This window comes from Drosophila novamexicana, unplaced genomic scaffold (assembly GCF_003285875.2).
Source record: "Drosophila novamexicana strain 15010-1031.04,08,12 unplaced genomic scaffold, DnovRS2.1 tig00000024-arrow-pilon, whole genome shotgun sequence".
NCBI lineage: Eukaryota > Metazoa > Arthropoda > Insecta > Diptera > Drosophilidae > Drosophila > Drosophila novamexicana.
Window position 1 is genome coordinate 621,343 of NW_020824768.1, and position 20,148 is coordinate 641,490.

The 20,148-nt window shown below is 39.2% G+C and overlaps 3 protein-coding genes across 11 annotated transcripts in view; 1 reads left to right on the plus strand and 2 right to left on the minus strand.

Annotated features, from left to right (window-relative positions):
* Positions 1 to 3,851, plus strand: part of LOC115770999 (rho guanine nucleotide exchange factor scd1) — a 49,300-nt gene extending 45,449 nt beyond the window's left edge. For 2 of the 3 annotated variants that reach the window (XM_030716499.1, XM_030716500.1), the window contains exons 12-17: positions 21 to 182; positions 903 to 1,635; positions 1,696 to 1,909; positions 1,970 to 2,086; positions 2,148 to 2,600; positions 2,877 to 3,851. In XM_030716499.1, coding sequence (XP_030572359.1) covers positions 21 to 182; positions 903 to 1,635; positions 1,696 to 1,909; positions 1,970 to 2,086; positions 2,148 to 2,600; positions 2,877 to 3,091 — 1,894 coding nt within the window. In that variant the 3' untranslated portion in view covers positions 3,092 to 3,851. The remainder of the gene's footprint in view (positions 1 to 20; positions 183 to 902; positions 1,636 to 1,695; positions 1,910 to 1,969; positions 2,087 to 2,147; positions 2,601 to 2,876) is intronic. The other variant, XM_030716501.1, reaches the window with a different exon arrangement.
* Positions 3,852 to 3,971: 120 nt separating this feature from the next.
* Positions 3,972 to 4,593, minus strand: LOC115771120 (ubiquitin-related modifier 1 homolog). Its single transcript, XM_030716684.1, has 5 exons — positions 4,524 to 4,593; positions 4,403 to 4,470; positions 4,262 to 4,343; positions 4,147 to 4,195; positions 3,972 to 4,085 (listed from the first exon to the last, which is right to left on the minus strand). Exons 1-5 carry the CDS (start codon positions 4,553 to 4,555, stop codon positions 4,017 to 4,019), a joined length of 300 nt encoding a protein of 99 aa, XP_030572544.1. The 5' UTR covers positions 4,556 to 4,593; the 3' UTR covers positions 3,972 to 4,016.
* An 8,131-nt stretch (positions 4,594 to 12,724) lies between these two features.
* The window catches only part of LOC115771161 (four and a half LIM domains protein 2), a 71,079-nt gene continuing 63,655 nt past the window's right edge, over positions 12,725 to 20,148 (minus strand). For 5 of the 7 annotated variants that reach the window (XM_030716739.1, XM_030716738.1, XM_030716740.1 and 2 more), the window contains 3 exons: positions 13,658 to 13,827; positions 13,364 to 13,550; positions 12,725 to 13,292 (listed from right to left, as the gene is read on the minus strand). In XM_030716739.1, the coding sequence (XP_030572599.1) occupies positions 13,135 to 13,292; positions 13,364 to 13,550; positions 13,658 to 13,827 (515 nt within the window). In that variant the 3' untranslated portion in view covers positions 12,725 to 13,134. Of the gene's footprint in view, positions 13,293 to 13,363; positions 13,551 to 13,657; positions 13,828 to 15,520; positions 15,766 to 19,683; positions 19,832 to 20,148 lie in introns of those variants that run through there. The other 2 variants (XM_030716743.1, XM_030716742.1) reach the window with 2 other exon arrangements.

The following is a 20,148-nucleotide window of genomic DNA, read 5'->3' on the forward strand; positions in this document are numbered from 1 at the left end:
TGCTAATCCACTTCTTGCAGCCACGACGAACTGCTCGAGGACGAGTGCTTCGAGCGGCCCACAAAGCGCTACATGGACATGCACTCGCCCATGGAGGCGAATGCCCATCTACAGTGCCATGCCTCCAATCTGGAGCTGACCAAACTGGAGGAGCTCAGCTGTTTGGAACCAAAAATACAAAAGTAAGTGCGTCAAATTAGTTAGACCTCTGAGTGGAATCTGAACTAAACAGAAATTGAAATCCTATGAATTTTCTAACAGCTCACAGTTATTCCATAAGGAAAACCTTAGCCATGATCCTTGATCAGCCATTATCTATTTATTCCTTTGCGATGCTAACCATTAAAACTTTATGTTTTGCAATTTAGTTCAACCTGTTCCTAGCCCCCAACCCTATATAAAACAAAGAAGTTCAAATCTTAACCTAATTTCTAGATTTGCTTGCATTATTTCCAAAGCTGGTCAACACTAGAATAATCGACTTTATCCTTTGCAAAGATAATCATTCAAACTTAAAGTTTTGAGAGCAGGCTCACCCGGTTCCTAGCCTTCAACCATACGTTAAATTAAAAGGTTCATGGATTCATCTGATCCTTTCTGGATTCCTTGATTTGCTTGCATTACTCAATATTTTTAAGTAGCTAAGGTTTAGCGTGCTGATCCTATCTAATCTCAACTCTGAAATATAAGTTGTGAAAGATGACACGCGATGAAACTCTAGCGCAATATGGGGTAAGGCCCATAAGAAAAAGAGAGCATTTAAGCTGTATAAAGAGCTGTAAGGATCCTTTTCAAGCGAAAGGCACATAAACCTAGTCTACGGATTGAAAGACTTTACATACATATATTATTCCATTATTATTATTCAAATCATTAAATTAATCTTTCACTTTCGTTGACAGAACGCTTCTATTGATCATGCGGGAAATGATTGGTACCGAACGCGACTATGTGCGCTCCCTGTACTACGTAATCGAGAACTACATCGACGAGCTGCTGCGCGAGGATATTCCGCAGCCGTTGCGCGGCCAGCGGAACGTGATCTTTGGCAACATTGAGAAGATCTTTGAGTTCCACAATTCGCACTTTCTGGGCGAGCTGGAGCGCTACGAGCGCAATCCTCTAAAGGTGGGCGCCGCCTTCCTCGAAATGGAGTCCAAGTTCTATTTGTATGCGCTGTACAACAAGAACAAGCCCAAGAGCGACACGCTGCTGAGCGAGTATGGCAGCTCGTTCTTCAAGCCCAAGCAGCTCCAGCTGCAGGACAAGATGGACCTGGCCTCGTACCTGCTGAAGCCGGTGCAGCGCATGGGCAAATATGCTTTGCTCCTGCAGCAGCTGGTCAAGGCGGTGAAGAGCGTGGAGGGCGCTGCGCTGCAGGAGATCGCCGCCGATGTCGAGGAGTTGCAGCGCGCCGAGGAGATGGTCAAGTTTCAGCTGCGTCACGGCAACGATCTGTTGGCCATGGACTCGCTGCGTGACTGCGACGTAAATGTCAAGGAGCAGGGACGACTGCTGCGCCAGAACGAGTTCCTCGTCTGGCAGGGACGCGGCGGCAAAAAGACACTGCGCCAGGTGTTCCTCTTCGAGGAGCTGGTGCTGTTCAGCAAGGCGCGACGCTTTCCCGATCACAAGGTATGCATGCCAGCCTAGGCCAGACCAATCCCATCCCAACTAATTCCCGTTCCATTGCAGAATCTGGACATTTACATATACAAGAACAGCATCAAGACCTCGGACATTGGACTGACGGCGCACACGGGCGACTCGACGACCAAGTTTGAGATTTGGTTCAGAAAACGCAAGCCGGACGACACTTGGATGCTGCAGTGCATGTCGGAGGACATCAAGAATTCCTGGACCGAGGAGATATCCAAGCTGCTCTGGAAACAGGCGAAGCGAAATCGAGGTGAGTGAGATAGCTTAAGAGCGCAAGATAAACTCTCTAATTAACTATCAACTACTGCAGAAATTCGCCTGGCGGAGATGTCTTCGATGGGCATTGGCAGCAAGCCCTGCCTGGACATACGGCCCAGCAACAATCAGATCAGCGACCGCTCCATACCCCTAACCCAGCTAAACAAAAGTAAGTGCCTGGCCCAAAAACAGAAGCAGCTCTTATACACCTTTGTTTTTTCTTTATACAGCGCCCAAGCTGCGTCATGCGGAGCCGGGCAAGGGCAGCATGCGCCGACCCAATTCGCTCATCTCGGAGAGCTCGTTGTCCAGTGGCACCAGCACCACCAGCAGCTCCTCCATCAGCGGCGGTGGCGGCGGCTGCTCCTCGGGAATGCATGCGGCACACGAAACTGGACGCCACAGTCTCAATCTGAGCTTCAGCAAACTGTCGGGCAGCCACTTGGGCATCAGCAGTAGCAGCAGCGGCAACAACAACAATAACAACAATAATCCCACGGCCACCTTGGAGCTAATAAACGAAACGCAGGCGCTGAAGCTGAGCAACAGCAGCGAGCCGGACAATGCCAACGCAAGTTCCAGCCAACGATATGCCACGCCCACGCTCGTCAGCAGCGGATCGAGCAGAAGCAACAAGCGAAATCACAAACGCTCCACAACAATTGTCAGCCAGCTGTCCATGGGTATAGAGCTTGAATTGTGCTACTTCTTCTAGAGGCCAACAGTTGCTTTTAGTTTTGTATTAAATGTTTGTCTTCCCCGTGTATATAAAAAACACCCCACACCCTACCCCAGTATTATTTGACACTCTACTGTACATAAAACACCCCCCGCTCTGTCGCTCACCTCTAACCTCTAGTTGTATTTGCATGTTCTTTGTCTGTTTCCGGCTAGATATGAATGTTATTCGTGCATAATTTACACTCTACCCCTATATATATACTTATATGCATATCTAGAGAGCGGCATTCTGTCAGACATGTCCATCACGCCGGATCATCAGGAGCACGGCCACGCCCACGCCGCGGAGCAGTTGTCTGGCAGCCGGGGCAGTTGGTCCACATCCACATTCTGCACGGCCACAGCCACGGCCTCCACCTCGACGGTGATCCTGCGTCGCTACAAGTCGTACGCCCACGCTGCCGAGGCAGCAGCGCCGGAGAGCAACAAGTGAGATCGAAGTGGAAGTCGAAGTGTCGCAGTTTTCATCTCAGTTTTCGATGCCCGCATACTTAGTTACGAGAAAAATGAATACATAGCTTTAGCGAAAAACGGTTTCATCAGATTCAGATTTACATATAATACATATGCATACTTATTATTATTATTATTTTTTTGTTATTTATTATTTATTTTTGATTTTAGTTGCGTTAATATTTTGTCATCAATTTTCATCCTATTGTATTATTTGCCTTGGATGCATTTTCTTACATTTATCACATTCTCTGTTTTTAGAAAATTTTGAAATTATTGAATTCAATGTGTCAATGTCGAAATATATTTCATAGCTCTTAATCAACCTTAATCTACGCGTACAACCCACACACAAAACACACACACACAACACACAAATCGAGGGGCACACACAAAGTGCCAGCCGAAAATCAATCGAAATCGAAATTCATAACGTACAGTTAGTTAATATATGTAAATTAAGTGCCTATCTTTAGATTATCGTAAACAATATACATACATAATTGCATATCTTTACAAATATGAATAATGTATACAATTAAGCAAAGAATTGAATAAATGTTGCTTCGAAATATTTAGAATATCGAAACATATCAGCAGGGCGCCACATAAGCCAAGAATCTGCGTATGCTGCTTAACAGTTAAAATGTTACCTCTCCGAATTCAGTTTGTAATTCCCAACAGCTTATTCGCTGCCCTGCTGGTATAAATAGCTAGACGAATAGAAAGTTGTGTAATGTGAAGATAATTTTACAACCCGAACCATCGTGTGGGCCTTTGCCGTTTTTGGTAAAGGGACGTAATTCTGATTTATGCAACTTTTGTTTTTTTTGTATATACATATGTTTTATTTTATCAAAAATACAAAACTTTGTACTTATACTAGTTAACATAAAGCGCTTCTGTTAGCCGCCGTGCAGTGTGGATATGAAAAGCACGTTATCATTCTGTTGCAGCTCATAGTCTAGCTCGCCCTGTAATAATACAATAGCTTTAACTGACGTTTCTTTATAAGATAAGATTAGGTCATCTTACCAGCAGCTCCCAGTCCGTATCATTGATCAGCACCAGGATGCCGGGCCGTCTGTGAAACAGAAGTGCCAACAGCCATAACAAAAGGAACAATTGCTGCTGCCAAAGACTCACTTACACCGTGTTTCCCTGCATGAATAGCTCAGGACGTTCTGTTAAAATGTTGGCGTGCATCCACTTTAGCAAATTCGCTATGGTCCCTGCAATAAATTGTTATACGGCTGGCAGTAATTGATAGAAAGTACCGATGGATTCTCACATTTTTGGTCGCCGTCCAATGCAAGTTCCCGCCGTTTGATATTGCCAAAGAGCAGTTCGGCGCCAGCACTGAAAGAAGGCTTCTTTTAATAACGGTAAGCTTGAAGATTTGCACATATTACCTGAACTCCAGTATTATTTTTAAGTCCGGCATCTTTTGGCTATCTACAGTCAATTTATTATTGTTTTGGTTGTTTGACATTCACCATGAAAGACAGAAATTAACATTGCGTTAAGGGCTCAGTTTTGCGCAATGTTACTCATCCTGCGTTTACATAGCTGCTTTTGCGTTATTGAGCTCTTTTTGCGTTTCTGAAAAAATCATGAAAAAACTTTTGATTTTCGAACCGACCCCGATTTTGAGAAAAAACGTGATGTAACGCCTTGCTTTTTTGGTCGATTTGGGTCAAAATTTAGATTTTCATTTCTTGAACGCCAAAAAATGGTATATCTTTCCAAAATCGGACATTATTTGGCCGAGATATGCCAAAAAATCAACAAAAAAGGTTGACTTTACAAACGAATCAGTTTTTGATCTACAACTTTTGTCGAGCCATCGATTGTTAATAACCTTGAATGCCAATTGATAGTAGTGATCCGTACGAATTCAAAAAGGTATAACATTTCAAAATCAGACGATGTTTACCCGAGATATCCAAAAATAATTATCGAAAAAGTTTTGATTTTCGAACCGACCCCGATTTTGAGAAAAAACGTGATGTAACCCCTTGCTTTTTTGGTCGATTTGGGTCAAAATTTAGATTTTCATTTCTTGAACGCCAATCGATAGTTCTCATCCTTACGAGTTAAAAATGGTATATCTTTCCAAAATCGGACATTATTTGGCCGAGATATGCCAAAAAATCAACAAAAAAGGTTGACTTTACAAACGAATCGGTTTTTGATCTACAACTTTTGTCAAGCCATCGATTGTTAATAACCTTGAATGCCAATTGATAGTAGGGATCCGTACGAATTCAAAAAGGTATAACATTTCAAAATCAGACGATGTTTACCCGAGATATCCAAAAATAATTATCGAAAAAGTTTTGATTTTCGAACCGACCCCGATTTTGAGAAAAAACGTGATGTAACCCCTTGCTTTTTTGGTCGATTTGGGTCAAAATTTAGATTTTCATTTCTTGAACGCCAATCGATAGTTCTCATCCTTACGAGTTAAAAATGGTATATCTTTCCAAAATCGGACATTATTTGGCCGAGATATGCCAAAAAATCAACAAAAAAGGTTGACTTTACAAACGAATCGGTTTTTGATCTACAACTTTTGTCAAGCCATCGATTGTTAATAACCTTGAATGCCAATTGATAGTAGGGATCCGTACGAATTCAAAAAGGTATAACATTTCAAAATCAGACGATGTTTACCCGAGATATCCAAAAATAATTATCGAAAAAGTTTTGATTTTCGAACCGACCCCGATTTTGATAAAAAACGTGATGTAACCCCTTGCTTTTTTGGTCGATTTGGGTCAAAATTTAGATTTTCATTTCTTGAACGCCAATCGTTAGTTCTCATCCTTACGAGTCAAAAATGGTATATCTTTCCAAAAACGGACATTATTTGGCTGAGATATGCCAAAAAATCAACAAAAAAGGTTGACTTTACAAACGAATCGGTTTTTGATCTACAACTTTTGTCAAGCCATCGATTGTTAATAACCTTGAATGCCAATTGATAGTAGGGATCCGTACGAATTCAAAAAGGTATAACATTTCAAAATCAGACGATGTTTACCCGAGATATCCAAAAATAATTATCGAAAAAGTTTTGATTTTCGAACCGACCCCGATTTTGAGAAAAAACGTGATGTAACCCCTTGCTTTTTTGGTCGATTTGGGTCACAATTTAGATTTTCATTTCTTGAACGCCAATCGTTAGTTCTCATCCTTACGAGTTAAAAATGGTATATCTTTCCAAAATCGGACATTATTTGGCCGAGATATGCCAAAAAATCAACAAAAAAGGTTGACTTTACAAACGAATCGGTTTTTGATTTACAACTTTTGTCAAGCCATCGATTGTTAATAACCTTGAATGCCAATTGATAGTAGGGATCCGTACGAATTCAAAAAGGTATAACATTTCAAAATCAGACGATATTTACCCGAGATATCCAAAAAAAATTATCGAAAAAGTTTTGATTTTCGAACCGACCCCGATTTTGAGAAAAAACGTGATGTAACCCCTTGCTTTTTTGGTCGATTTGGGTCAAAATTATATTTTCATTTCTTGAACGCCAATCGATAGTTCTCATCCTTACGAGTTAAAAATGGTATATCTTTCCGAAATCGGACATTATTTGGCCGAGATATGCCAAAAAATCAACAAAAAAGGTTGACTTTACAAACGAATCGGTTTTTGATCTACAGCTTTTGTCGAGCCATCGATTGTTAATAACCTTGAATGCCAATTGATAGTAGGGATCCGTACGAATTCAAAAAGGTATAACATTTTAAAATCAGACGATATTTACCCGAGATATCCAAAAATAATTATCGAAAAAGTTTTGATTTTCGAACCGACCCCGATTATGCAAAAAAACCTGATGTAACCCCTTGCTTTTTTGGTCGATTTGGGTCAAAATTTAGATTTTCATTTCTTGAACGCCAATCGTTAGTTCTCATCCTTACGAGTCAAAAATGGTATATCTTTCCAAAAACGGACATTATTTGGCCGAGATATGCCAAAAAATCAACAAAAAAGGTTGACTTTACAAACGAATCGGTTTTTGATCTACAACTTTTGTCAAGCCATCGATTGTTAATAACCTTGAATGCCAATTGATAGTAGGGATCCGTACGAATTCAAAAAAGTATAACATTTCAAAATCAGACGATATTTACCCGAGATATCCAAAAAAAATTATCGAAAAAGTTTTGATTTTCGAACCGACCCCGATTTTGCGAAAAAACGTGATGTAACCCCTTGCTTTTTTGGTCGATTTGGGTCAAAATTTAGATTTTCATTTCTTGAACGCCAATCGTTAGTTCTCATCCTTACGAGTCAAAAATGGTATATCTTTCCAAAAACGGACATTATTTGGCTGAGATATGCCAAAAAATCAACAAAAAAGGTTGACTTTACAAACGAATCGGTTTTTGATCTACAACTTTTGTCAAGCCATCGATTGTTAATAACCTTGAATGCCAATTGATAGTAGGGATCCGTACGAATTCAAAAAGGTATAACATTTCAAAATCAGACGATGTTTACCCGAGATATCCAAAAATAATTATCGAAAAAGTTTTGATTTTCGAACCGACCCCGATTTTGAGAAAAAACGTGATGTAACCCCTTGCTTTTTTGGTCGATTTGGGTCAAAATTTAGATTTTCATTTCTTGAACGCCAATCGTTAGTTCTCATCCTTACGAGTTAAAAATGGTATATCTTTCCAAAATCGGACATTATTTGGCCGAGATATGCCAAAAAATCAACAAAAAAGGTTGACTTTACAAACGAATCGGTTTTTGATTTACAACTTTTGTCAAGCCATCGATTGTTAATAACCTTGAATGCCAATTGATAGTAGGGATCCGTACGAATTCAAAAAGGTATAACATTTCAAAATCAGACGATATTTACCCGAGATATCCAAAAAAAATTATCGAAAAAGTTTTGATTTTCGAACCGACCCCGATTTTGAGAAAAAACGTGATGTAACCCCTTGCTTTTTTGGTCGATTTGGGTCAAAATTATATTTTCATTTCTTGAACGCCAATCGATAGTTCTCATCCTTACGAGTTAAAAATGGTATATCTTTCCGAAATCGGACATTATTTGGCCGAGATATGCCAAAAAATCAACAAAAAAGGTTGACTTTACAAACGAATCGGTTTTTGATCTACAGCTTTTGTCGAGCCATCGATTGTTAATAACCTTGAATGCCAATTGATAGTAGGGATCCGTACGAATTCAAAAAGGTATAACATTTTAAAATCAGACGATATTTACCCGAGATATCCAAAAAAAATTATCGAAAAAGTTTTGATTTTCGAACCGACCCCGATTATGCAAAAAAACCTGATGTAACCCCTTGCTTTTTTGGTCGATTTGGGTCAAAATTTAGATTTTCATTTCTTGAACGCCAATCGTTAGTTCTCATCCTTACGAGTCAAAAATGGTATATCTTTCCAAAAACGGACATTATTTGGCCGAGATATGCCAAAAAATCAACAAAAAAGGTTGACTTTACAAACGAATCGGTTTTTGATCTACAACTTTTGTCAAGCCATCGATTGTTAATAACCTTGAATGCCAATTGATAGTAGGGATCCGTACGAATTCAAAAAAGTATAACATTTCAAAATCAGACGATATTTACCCGAGATATCCAAAAAAAATTATCGAAAAAGTTTTGATTTTCGAACCGACCCCGATTTTGCGAAAAAACGTGATGTAACCCCTTGCTTTTTTGGTCGATTTGGGTCAAAATTTAGATTTTCATTTCTTGAACGCCAATCGTTAGTTCTCATCCTTACGAGTCAAAAATGGTATATCTTTCCAAAAACGGACATTATTTGGCTGAGATATGCCAAAAAATCAACAAAAAAGGTTGACTTTACAAACGAATCGGTTTTTGATCTACAACTTTTGTCAAGCCATCGATTGTTAATAACCTTGAATGCCAATTGATAGTAGGGATCCGTACGAATTCAAAAAGGTATAACATTTCAAAATCAGACGATATTTACCCGAGATATCCAAAAAAAATTATCGAAAAAGTTTTGATTTTCGAACCGACCCCGATTTTGATAAAAAACGTGATGTAACCCCTTGCTTTTTTGGTCGATTTGGGTCAAAATTTAGATTTTCATTTCTTGAACGCCAATCGATAGTTCTCATCCTTACGAGTCAAAAATGGTATATCTTTCCAAAATCGGACATTATTTGGCCGAGATATGCCAAAAAATCAACAAAAAAGGTTGACTTTACAAACGAATCGGTTTTTGATCTACAACTTTTGTCGAGCCATCGATTGTTAATAACCTTGAATGCCAATTGATAGTAGGGATCCGTACGAATTCAAAAAGGTATAACATTTCAAAATCAGACGATATTTACCCGAGATATCCAAAAAAAATTATCGAAAAAGTTTTGATTTTCGAACCGACCCCGATTTTGAGAAAAAACGTGATGTAACCCCTTGCTTTTTTGGTCGATTTGGGTCAAAATTTAGATTTCATTTCTTGAACGCCAATCGTTAGTTCTCATCCTTACGAGTCAAAAATGGTATATCTTTCCAAAAACGGACATTATTTGGCTGAGATATGCCAAAAAATCAACAAAAAAGGTTGACTTTACAAACGAATCGGTTTTTGATCTACAACTTTTGTCGAGCCATCGATTGTTAATAACCTTGAATGCCAATTGATAGTAGGGATCCGTATGAATTCAAAAAGGTATAACATTTCAAAATCAGACGATATTTACCCGAGATATCCAAAAAAAATTATCGAAAAAGTTTTGATTTTCGAACCGACCCCGATTTTGAGAAAAAACGTGATGTAACCCCTTGCTTTTTTGGTCGATTTGGGTCAAAATTTAGATTTTCATTTCTTGAACGCCAATCGTTAGTTCTCATCCTTACGAGTCAAAAATGGTATATCTTTCCAAAATCGGACATTATTTGGCCGAGATATGCCAAAAAATCAACAAAAAAGGTTGACTTTACAAACGAATCGGTTTTTGATTTACAACTTTTGTCAAGCCATCGATTGTTAATAACCTTAAATGCCAATTGCTAGTAGGGATCCGTACGAATTCAAAAAGGTATAACATTTCAAAATCAGACGATATTTACCCGAGATATCCAAAAAAAATTATCGAAAAAGTTTTGATTTTCGAACCGACCCCGATTTTGAGAAAAAACGTGATGTAACCCCTTGCTTTTTTGGTCGATTTGGGTCAAAATTTAGATTTTCATTTCTTGAACGCCAATCGTTAGTTCTCATCCTTACGAGTCAAAAATGGTATATCTTTCCAAAATCGGACATTATTTGGCCGAGATATGCCAAAAAATCAACAAAAAAGGTTGACTTTACAAACGAATCGGTTTTTGATTTACAACTTTTGTCAAGCCATCGATTGTTAATAACCTTAAATGCCAATTGCTAGTAGGGATCCGTACGAATTCAAAAAGGTATAACATTTCAAAATCAGACGATATTTACCCGAGATATCCAAAAAAAATTATCGAAAAAGTTTTGATTTTCGAACCGACCCCGATTTTGAGAAAAAACGTGATTATTTATATGTTTAATTTAAATGTGTTTTTATCTTTTCAGACTGACAAATTAAGGACTACAATAAGCTCTAAGGACATATGTCAAAAGAATTGTGTTGGCCAGGACTATCAACTGGCCAAATTTCATTATTTTTGCTCGTTTTGTATAATTTTAAGAGAAATAATTAAGAAACTTAGCATAAAAAATAGCAATTTTATAAATTGAAACATAAATAAATTTAAAATAAAAGCGAAATTCCTGTTTTTTTATTTAAAACGGTTTTTAGAAATCCATTGCATACCGCTGGCGCTGGAGCTCTGTCGTTTTGGAACGTCATATCTCCATCGGCAGCCGCTGGCGCTGGAATTATGTCGTTTTGGAACGTCATATCTCCATTGGCAACCACTCGCGCTGGAGTTATGTCGTTTTGGAACGTCATATCTCCATTGACAACCGCTGGCGCTGGAATTATGTCGTTTTGGAACGTCATATCTCCATTGGCAACCGCTGGCGCTGGAGTTATGTCGTTTTGGAACGTCATATCTCCATCGGCAACCGCTGGCGCTGGAATTATGTCGTTTTGGAACGTCATATCCCCATTGGCAACCGCTGGCGCTGGAATTATGTCGAAAATTTAAAATTTAACGGTTTTTAGAAGTCCATTGCATACCCGTAAGGGGCGCCCGTTGGCAACCGCTGGCTGCCGAGATTTTTCTTAAAATCTGCCGAAATACCAGGCGAACAGAAATGACCAGAAGGTCGACGTACAATAATTTTTCGACCGAAAAAATGCATTGCATACCATCACGGGTTGCCCTGGTCGGCGGCTACGCCCCAAATTGGCCCTAAAATTCCAAATACCAGGCGAACAGAAATACCCAGAAGGTCGACAAGTGGTTTGAATAACAATTTTCATTGCATAGCATTAAGGGGCAAAAATGTAACTCAATTAAAATGATCACTGTAAAGTAGCAGAATGAGTACTGTAAGGCGGCTGTTAAACAACAGCTGCAGCTGCAGATAATTTAAAAGGGCTCCTGAAAGAAAAATCATACATGTTTTTGGACGATTTCAATGCACATTTTGCAGGGATCTGATCCTTTAGGTTTCCAAGGACTACATTGATGGTATGGTATAACCAAGAATAAGCTAGTCAACTAGAAACCATCCAGGGGCTGGGGCGGCTGTAAGGGAAAAGCATACATCATTTTGAGCCATGTTCTTGCAAATTTTGCGAGAACTTTATCCTTTAGGTTCGCTAGGACTATATAATTGATATGGAATAATCAAGGATATATAGGTCAACTAGGTACCATGAGTAGAGAACATTTACTGTTTATATTTGGTCCATGAGACAAAAGAGAAAAAACGTAAACTTGCTTTTTGGTCTATTTTTGTAAGAATTTAGATTTTCACGAGGGTAAATGGTATCTCATTCTAAGATCTGAAATTATTTAGCCGAGATATGCCCAAAAATCAACAAAAAAAGGTTAACAACATTTCTGAATCGTTTTTTTTTTCTTATTACACAATAAGAAAGCATAAACCAGACGCCAACTATAATTATTAATTTGTTTAGCTTTAATTTCATTAAATAGTTAAGGACATTGACATTTTGTTGGCATATGTAAAATAATAATGTGTGGGTGTTTAGTTAGCGCAAAGTGTTCCATTTACAATACGAAACCATAAAAAAAAATAACTAAACAATTAAATTGCTAGGACGTGTGCATGTGTGTGTATGTGTTGGCATACACACACATATATATATATGGTTTGCTTTGTTTAATAACATTTAAAATAAGTATATATTTAACTGAAACCCGCGGTTAGGAAACTTTTCGCTCTGTGTGTGTGCGTGTGTGGGTTAGAAGAACTTAAAATAAATAAATAAACATACATACATTATGCAAATGTGGCAACAATAGTTACAGTATATTCCATTTGTTGTTCTGTTTTTTTTTTTAGGTTTTAGGTTTTGTTTTCGCGCTCAAATGCATTTACAAAAAATAATAAATAAGTATATATTTTATACAATTTGACGATTAAGCACAAATAAAATATCAAATTTCAAGCGAGTTTTTTTTTTCTTTTTCTTTATCTTTTTTGATTTGTTTTGTTTATATAGCATTTCTTTTTTGCAGCTATATTAATAAGTATACAAGCACTCGTACAAGAGTCAAAAATTTGTTGCTTCTGCTTGATTTTAAATTGTTTTTGATTTTAGGACTTTGTTTAGCTAATTCTCTCATATCTAATATATGTGTAAGAGTAAGGCAATATTTTGTTTGTATATATCGTTTAATACAACATCTTCCGCTCATCGCTGATTTTTGATCCATTTTCGTTGAATTTCTGTTTAATTTTTATGGCTAATTAACGCTGTGCATCCGCCTCCGCTCCAGCTGCTCCGCTTTACTCTCCCTCCTATCCTCGTCTGTGGCCATTTGGTTGACTTGATGGGACTCCGCAGTTTGGTTTGCCATTTACATCAGCTTCTGCTTGGCACAGTCCGGGCAGAGAATGTCGGGTCCGTCGGTGATGAAGCCGCGTCCCACCAGGCTGGCCTTGCAGCTGGCGCACACAAAGCAATCGTGATGCCAGTGACGCTCCTCGAACGAGATGAACCGTGTGCCGCCGATGCCTGTCGAGCAAGAAGAGAAGTTTTGGACAATGAGTTCCGATCAGTTGCCGTGCAGCTCAGCTGCAACTTACCCGTAATGGGCTTCACGCACGATGTGCAGCGCTTGGCAAACAATTCGCCGAAGCATTCGGCACAGTAGGGCTTCTCGTCGCGGCTGGTGAAGCGCTGCCCGGCCAGCGTGATGTTGCAGTGGGTGCAAGTGAAGCACTCACGATGCCACGGCTCGTTCTTGTAGGTCACGCCACCCGAGGTGATTACCTGCAATTGAACAACTCGTTAATGGGCAAATACTTTTGTAAATGTCTTCAGGGCATCTCCAAGTGGAGCACACCCAACTAGAGCACTCCTTCTTGTAATATCCTCACCTTGTTGCACTTGATGCAGCGCGTGGCAAACTTTTCCTCGTAGCAGCCGGCACAGTAGATCTCCTGCTCGCGCGGTATAAACGACTTGGTGCCAATGGCCGTCTTGCAGACGCAGCAGCAGAAGCAATTCTCGTGCCACTGCCGGGTTTTGTATTCCATTTTTTTGGTACCTGTAAAGGAGAGCGAGACATTAGACAAATCAATTGCTGGCAGCCTTGAACTTTGTGTGCCCGCCCGGATAACATAGTCTATTAAATAGCCCCAAATTCCCGACATATTCAGGGCACAACCATCACAGAAACTCAATCAGAACAATAACTAAAAAAGAAATAACAACAAAAGCCAATATTATTATGTGCGAGTGACATGCAACTGTCGAAGACACAGCCCATGCCCAGCACACAGCCCACCTGCTACCAGAGCTGTGCCTCGACTTCGCATTTTCATAACGATTAATGCAAAAATTATTCAAATTTGCGAGTCTCGAGAGACATCACATTCATGGACTATATATGTTAGATAGATGGTTTCATTAGTTCCCATATAAAAGTGTGCATGGAAATATGTTTATATTATTTATTGCGTGCTCAAAATTTGTTACCAAATATGTGAGCGAAGCGAAAACTTTTGCTGGGTTCACTGACTGCCGCCCATCACTGTGTCAGAGAAGGGTAATTGACTGGAATAATGTCAGGGCAGCTGTTTCTATTGTTGTGCTTTAATTTTAGCCCATAAGCAACAACAGTTCGTATTTTGACAAATTATGGCGAAAAAAAGATGGTATTAATGCACGACAAATTTACGATGTCCATATAAATGTTGAATATCTCCAGAGAGTCGTGAATAAACTTAAAGAACTCAGTGTAGAACAAAGATTTAGATGAGGACATTTTGTTGTTATGTCCCTAAAACTGGCACATATATGCCATAAGATTAGTGTAGAGTTTTTTAGGGAAATTTAATTATTATTTCCCCAGTATTGGTATACATGTGTCTCATTACGATTGGTGTGTAATTCTTTGGGAAATTTCCTTAAATTGGCACATTTATGAGTGTTAGCTCTTAAGGGGAATTCTAGAGGAAATTTAGTTGTTAACATTCGAACCATGATACATAAATATCTGATAAAAAGTTAGTGTAGAATTCTGAATTCCAACTAGTATTAGTACATATGTTATATGTGGAATATTGGGAATATTGGGAATATTGAATTATTTCCCTAAGGTTGACACATATAATTCCCATTATTAGTTAAGTCGTTCACATTAGCAATGTCATTTTCAATGCACTGCTTATTATTATTTCATATTATTATTTGTTGAAAGTAGAATTATAAAAACTCACTTAATATTTTATATTTTCTAAAGTCTTGAATTCTGATTACCAGAACAAGTTTTCAATTATGACACGTAAATAATTAATAATTTATGAACTTTAAAAATCGCTTTAAAGCGGACATTGTCAACATTAACTTGACTTTACCCAAAATAGCATTTTAAATTCATTTAATTATTAAGTTTTTAATGTAAAAGAAGGGGCATTAAAAGAGAGAAGCCCCTTCCTAGCAACATCTGCTTAATCATAAAATGTTTCTATTAATATTTCTTTGAGTGTATTTTTTGGCTCCCATTACTCATCAGGCCAGCGTTGGGCCCAACGAAAGCTGCGATGACGTTATGGAGAGCTGGACGCAACATCTCCGGTAAATTCATGGGGGCGTCTATTTTGTTTTGGTATTTTACCAATTTGGCAACAAGTCGGCCATTAAATGGGCAGTAATATTGATAAATTATGATGTATCGCTGGATTTAATTAACATAATTTACGAGCAACATGCGCGCAACATGTTGAGCACTATTTTACCTGCTTTGGTGGCACGGGGATCGCCCAGGCGGCAATAGTCGCCGAGGGAGCAATAGAAGCTGCGATTCTCCTCGACGGCGCTGGCATTTGGCAGAAACATGCTCAGCACGGCGATGTCCTCGTTGTTATCCTTGGCCTTCTTGATGCGATCGGCGCCAATTGTCTTGCTTTGCAAATGCAAGCGCGACTTCATTCTGGCGCTCAGCACATCCACGTCAGTCATGATTGATCGATTGAGCTTTCTGCTATTAACCAGTGAGTGAATTTTTTGTTTCAACTGCAGCACAACCTAAAGTGTCAGAGCCGACGACTTGCAACTGGCCTAATAAGTCACGACTTGAGCTAAGCCTTTTTTTTTTGTTGGTTTTCGGCCATAGAGTCTTAGCTTAGGCTAAGATGCCATCATCAATTTGGTGCACGGGCAACTGTGTCAGCTGAGCGCCGATCAATGCTCTCACCCAAGAGCTGGAGAGGGGCACAAACCAGTTGCCAGCGATGCAATCTATTGCTAAGCACACGCACTACAGCTAACCAGCTAACCGAACTCGACCAATACTCTATAAAAACAATAGGGGCTGACAAATTTGGCGACGTCGGGTCTATCTCGCTTTGCCTTCAAGGCAATGACATCACTAAGCCCCGCCCGGCCAAAAAATAACACACAAAAATTGACTAGCTAAGCAACAAGTTTCATTAAAAGTTAGAGAATGTTTATAAATAACAACGAGACAACAGCGAGACAACAACAACAACAACAACAACGGCAACAATAATGCCTTCATAAATCATTAAATAATTAACTTTTTACACACAAAACAAAAGCAAATAAATTGCTTGAAAATTTCAAGAGCGCGTGCGCAAAGCTGAGCGACAGGAAATTGAAAGATTTGCGCACAGGAAATTCAGTCAGTGAATATGGCCAAGCAATTAAATCTGATCAAATCTGGCCCAGAACTAAAGACCAATTCCGTCTTCTGCTTTTGCAAGTCGCAGAATAAGTCGAGCTTTAAGAATTTAGAGCCTAATAACAGTTTATATGAAATGACTCACGTATTGTGCTTAATTCAAGAATTTTTATCTTGATTCTATCTGAAAAACTTACAAATTGTTTGCCTAAGAATCATTTAGTTTTCGTCTGCCTCTATCTGTCTTTCTTTTTCTCTCTATCTGCCTCTTTCTGTCGCTCTCTCTCTTCCTCTTTCTCTTTCACTGACTCTCTCTTAGAATCTCTCTCTTCTCACTGTCCCCCTCTATTTCTCTTCCTCTTTCGCTCTACCTCTCTTTCTCTCTCTATCTGTTTCTCTCTCTGTTCAGTTAGCCGCAGTGCTGCACTCATAAGGCTTGCCTTTTTCTTACTCTCTCTCTAGAGACAGAGTCTCCCTCTCTCTCTCTCTCTCTCCCTCTCTGCACAGTGAGTCGCAGCGCAGCGCAGCATTCATAAGGTTTGTCTCACCTCTGCTTGTGGTTAGCTTTTGTTGCTATAGCACAACGTCACATAATTATAACTAATTGAATCGAGCTGGTTGCCAAGCGCTGCCAAAGACTTCGCCCACAACTTGCCACCAAAACGCCCACAAGAAAACACTGAGAGACGACGCCGCCGCTGATGCCGCCAGCTGAGGTCAAGTGTAGATCTGAGCTGGAGGCGACATTGAAAAATTTGCCAGCCACTCGGCCAGGCTGTGTGTGTGGAATCATCTGAGTCCACATTGACAGCCAGCTGTGATCTAAGTGGATTGATTGATTGATTGCGGGCTTGAGACAAAGCTGACTGACTGACTACGTGGCCCCCGAAACAGCGCAGAAATGGAAAGTGCCACAAAAACAAAAACAACAGAAAGAAAAAAGCATAACGCGCTCTGCATTTTTAAACGACACTCGAAATTTTTCACAGTGCTCAGCGAAAATTGACGCTGTGTGCGCGTTGACATTGCGGGCGGTCGTCGCGTGGGTTCGAATTTCAATTACTCCAATTTAATTTAAAATTTACAAAAAAGTTGTCTTTTTACTGCTGTTAACATGCATAAACGGGCATTTGTTGCATTATTATATCACACAAAAGTGCCCGAAAATTGGAGTCTGGCCACACTGTTCGAATATAAATGGCGAAACAAGAGAGAAATGAGAGCGAAATGAAGTCGACTTTAGCTTGCTTAAATTAAATGCCATGTTTCTTAAAAGAAAATAATAATTAATATGTTCTTTTACTGCTTTTAATGCAGCTGAGTATTATGAAAGTGCATTTTTATATCAATAAAATGATCAAAAGTCTGGCTACTTTGCTCAAACATAAATGGAGAAATTGTAGCGAAATAGGAACGAAATGAAAGAGACTTTGTTGAGCTCAAATGTAATGTTACGTGCCTTAAATTAAGCTGAGATTATAGAAAAATTACAGAACAATTGATTATATTTAAGCCAAACAGTACAAAAGTCTGGCAGCTCTGTTCAAGCGTAAGTGGCGAAATTTTAGCGAAAGAGGAGCAAAGTGAAAAATGCTTCTTTGTTCCTTTAAATCTAATAAAGTACTTATAGAAAATAGAGATATATTGAATTTAAATGAAAAGTAATCAATCTAAAAGCATAAAAGTCTGGCAACTTTAATGAAACATAAAAGACTTCATTTGTGCAGAAAGTGTAATGTGTGATGGGCCTTAAATTAAGATCTCAGCTACAGTACTTATAGAAGCTGAAACTACAACACACGAAAATGAGAAGTAATCGTCATAAGTCAAGCAAAGCTGCCCGAACAAAGGTGGTGAAATCATAGCGAAATAAGAGATAAATGAAAAGGACGTTCAATTTTATGTAATTAACATAATATTGAGAAATATGACAACTGAGCCCGTATATTAGGCAATCGCTAAAACTGTTGTCAAAGCTGGGCAAGAAGACAATATCACGAACTGAATCGTGTAAGCCCATCAAAGATGTCGCTTTGTTTGGCTCAGTTTGACCCGCCTGTGCAAATGTCAGCAGCTGCAGGGCACAAGAAACAAAAAACAATAAAAAAAAAACACACACACACACACACACAACTGCCGTGTAGATTTATTAGTTTTGTCAGATTAGTACGACAACAAAAACAAAAGAGAAATTTAAATTGGAATTGAAATTTGTTGCTGTTGTTGTTGTTGTTGTTGTTCTTGTTGCTGTTTTGTGGCTTGTTTGATAAGCCGAGCGGCAAAAACCGCACAAAAGCCAAATGACATTCGATTCATTTGTTTATGTACATTTATATATATAAATACATATATATCTGTTTGCAGTTGAACGCCGAGATACATTATCAAGGGCTTGAGACAGTTCGATTTATTGGTTCGGCTACCTTTTGCTTTGCCTTATACGCTTTTCGATTAATTACAGCTCAGGCTTTCGTCATAATTTCAATGCGATTTCATTTTGATTTCGATTTCATTTCAATTGGCATTCAATTGCAGTGCCAACAATAAATAAATTCATAATAAACAAAAAAAAAAAAACGACAGAAAGAAATGCCAGCTCAAGTGGGCGACCTGCCACAGCTGCCTCTTGGCGTGCATATTCATGATAGTCTGTGTGTGTGTGTGTGTGTGTGTGTAAGTGTGTGTGCCTTGCTGCTTTTCATGTTTTCCATTTAGCTCTTTAAATGTGGCACACGTCGATGTCGATGTCGATGCTATCGCCGCATTTTTTAAATGCAGCCCAAAAAAAGCAGCTCAAATTCATTTCCGGTTTTGGATATGCAATTTCTAGGCGAACTCCAATTGGAGCTGCGCTGTCTCCAGTTACCCCCCCCCCCCCCCCCCCCCCACCACCTGTTTATTAATATTTCATTTTATTATTAATATTGTTGCTGTTGTTGTTGTTTGTGCTGGCAACATGCAGAGGTGTTTAAGCTGCATATTATGCAATGCCTGTCAAAACTCATATCAAGTGTCGCCAAAAAATGTCAAAAAATGCGCATACGCCCATTGTGCGTGTGGGCTGAAATATTGCGCATACGCCAGATGCAACAGCGTGAACTGTTTCATATCAGTTGCAAGTTAACGTCGCCTGTTGCCTTTTCTTTTCGGTGGTGCTGCTGCAGTTGAGAAATTGTTTACAAGCAAAACATTTCGTTAAACAAATTGTCTTTGTTTATGAGAAATGAAGTGAACTACAAATTAAGTGCGGATATATACTTAATAATGCGCGTTATAAATAGTCCAACAGCTGCTCTGTTTACAAGCAATTAATATCAGACATGCAACACGTTGCTTTTTGCACTGCTCAAAACTGAAATTCAGTTGGGTTCAGTCAACACTCGGTTTACGTCCGCGGCACTGGCCAAGCGCTTTGAAAGCCGTTTTGAGACTGAGAATAGCCGACAAAAACAAAGAGCCACAACGTAAACAAAAACAGTCGCAGCCGAGGTGAGTTGAGGTGAGTTGACTTGAGCTGAGTTGAGTTGCAATTGAGTTGCGTTGAGTTTGAGTTCGAGTGAAATCTGTTGACTGAGACAAAGATCTCGTCTTGTTGAACATGGCACAAAAGACATAACAAGGCTGGGGCAAGGTGCCATTTAGGCTCCTCGGGAAATTATGAATTATTTTGACTGACGGAAACTGGTTGCTGCCACCGACTGACTGACTGACTGACTGACTGAT

What these genes read in the sequence shown, in the direction of transcription:
- LOC115771120 (XM_030716684.1), bottom strand. Translation starts at nt 4,555, where the DNA reads ATGCCGGACTTAAAAATAATACTGGAGTTCAG. An exon ending in AAAATAATACTGGAGTTCAG is followed by an intron (nt 4,471 to 4,523) that starts GTAATATGTGCA and finishes GCCTTCTTTCAG; the next exon opens with TGCTGGCGCCGAACTGCTCT. An exon ending in ATACGGACTGGGAGCTGCTG is followed by an intron (nt 4,086 to 4,146) that starts GTAAGATGACCT and finishes GTATTATTACAG; the next exon opens with GGCGAGCTAGACTATGAGCT.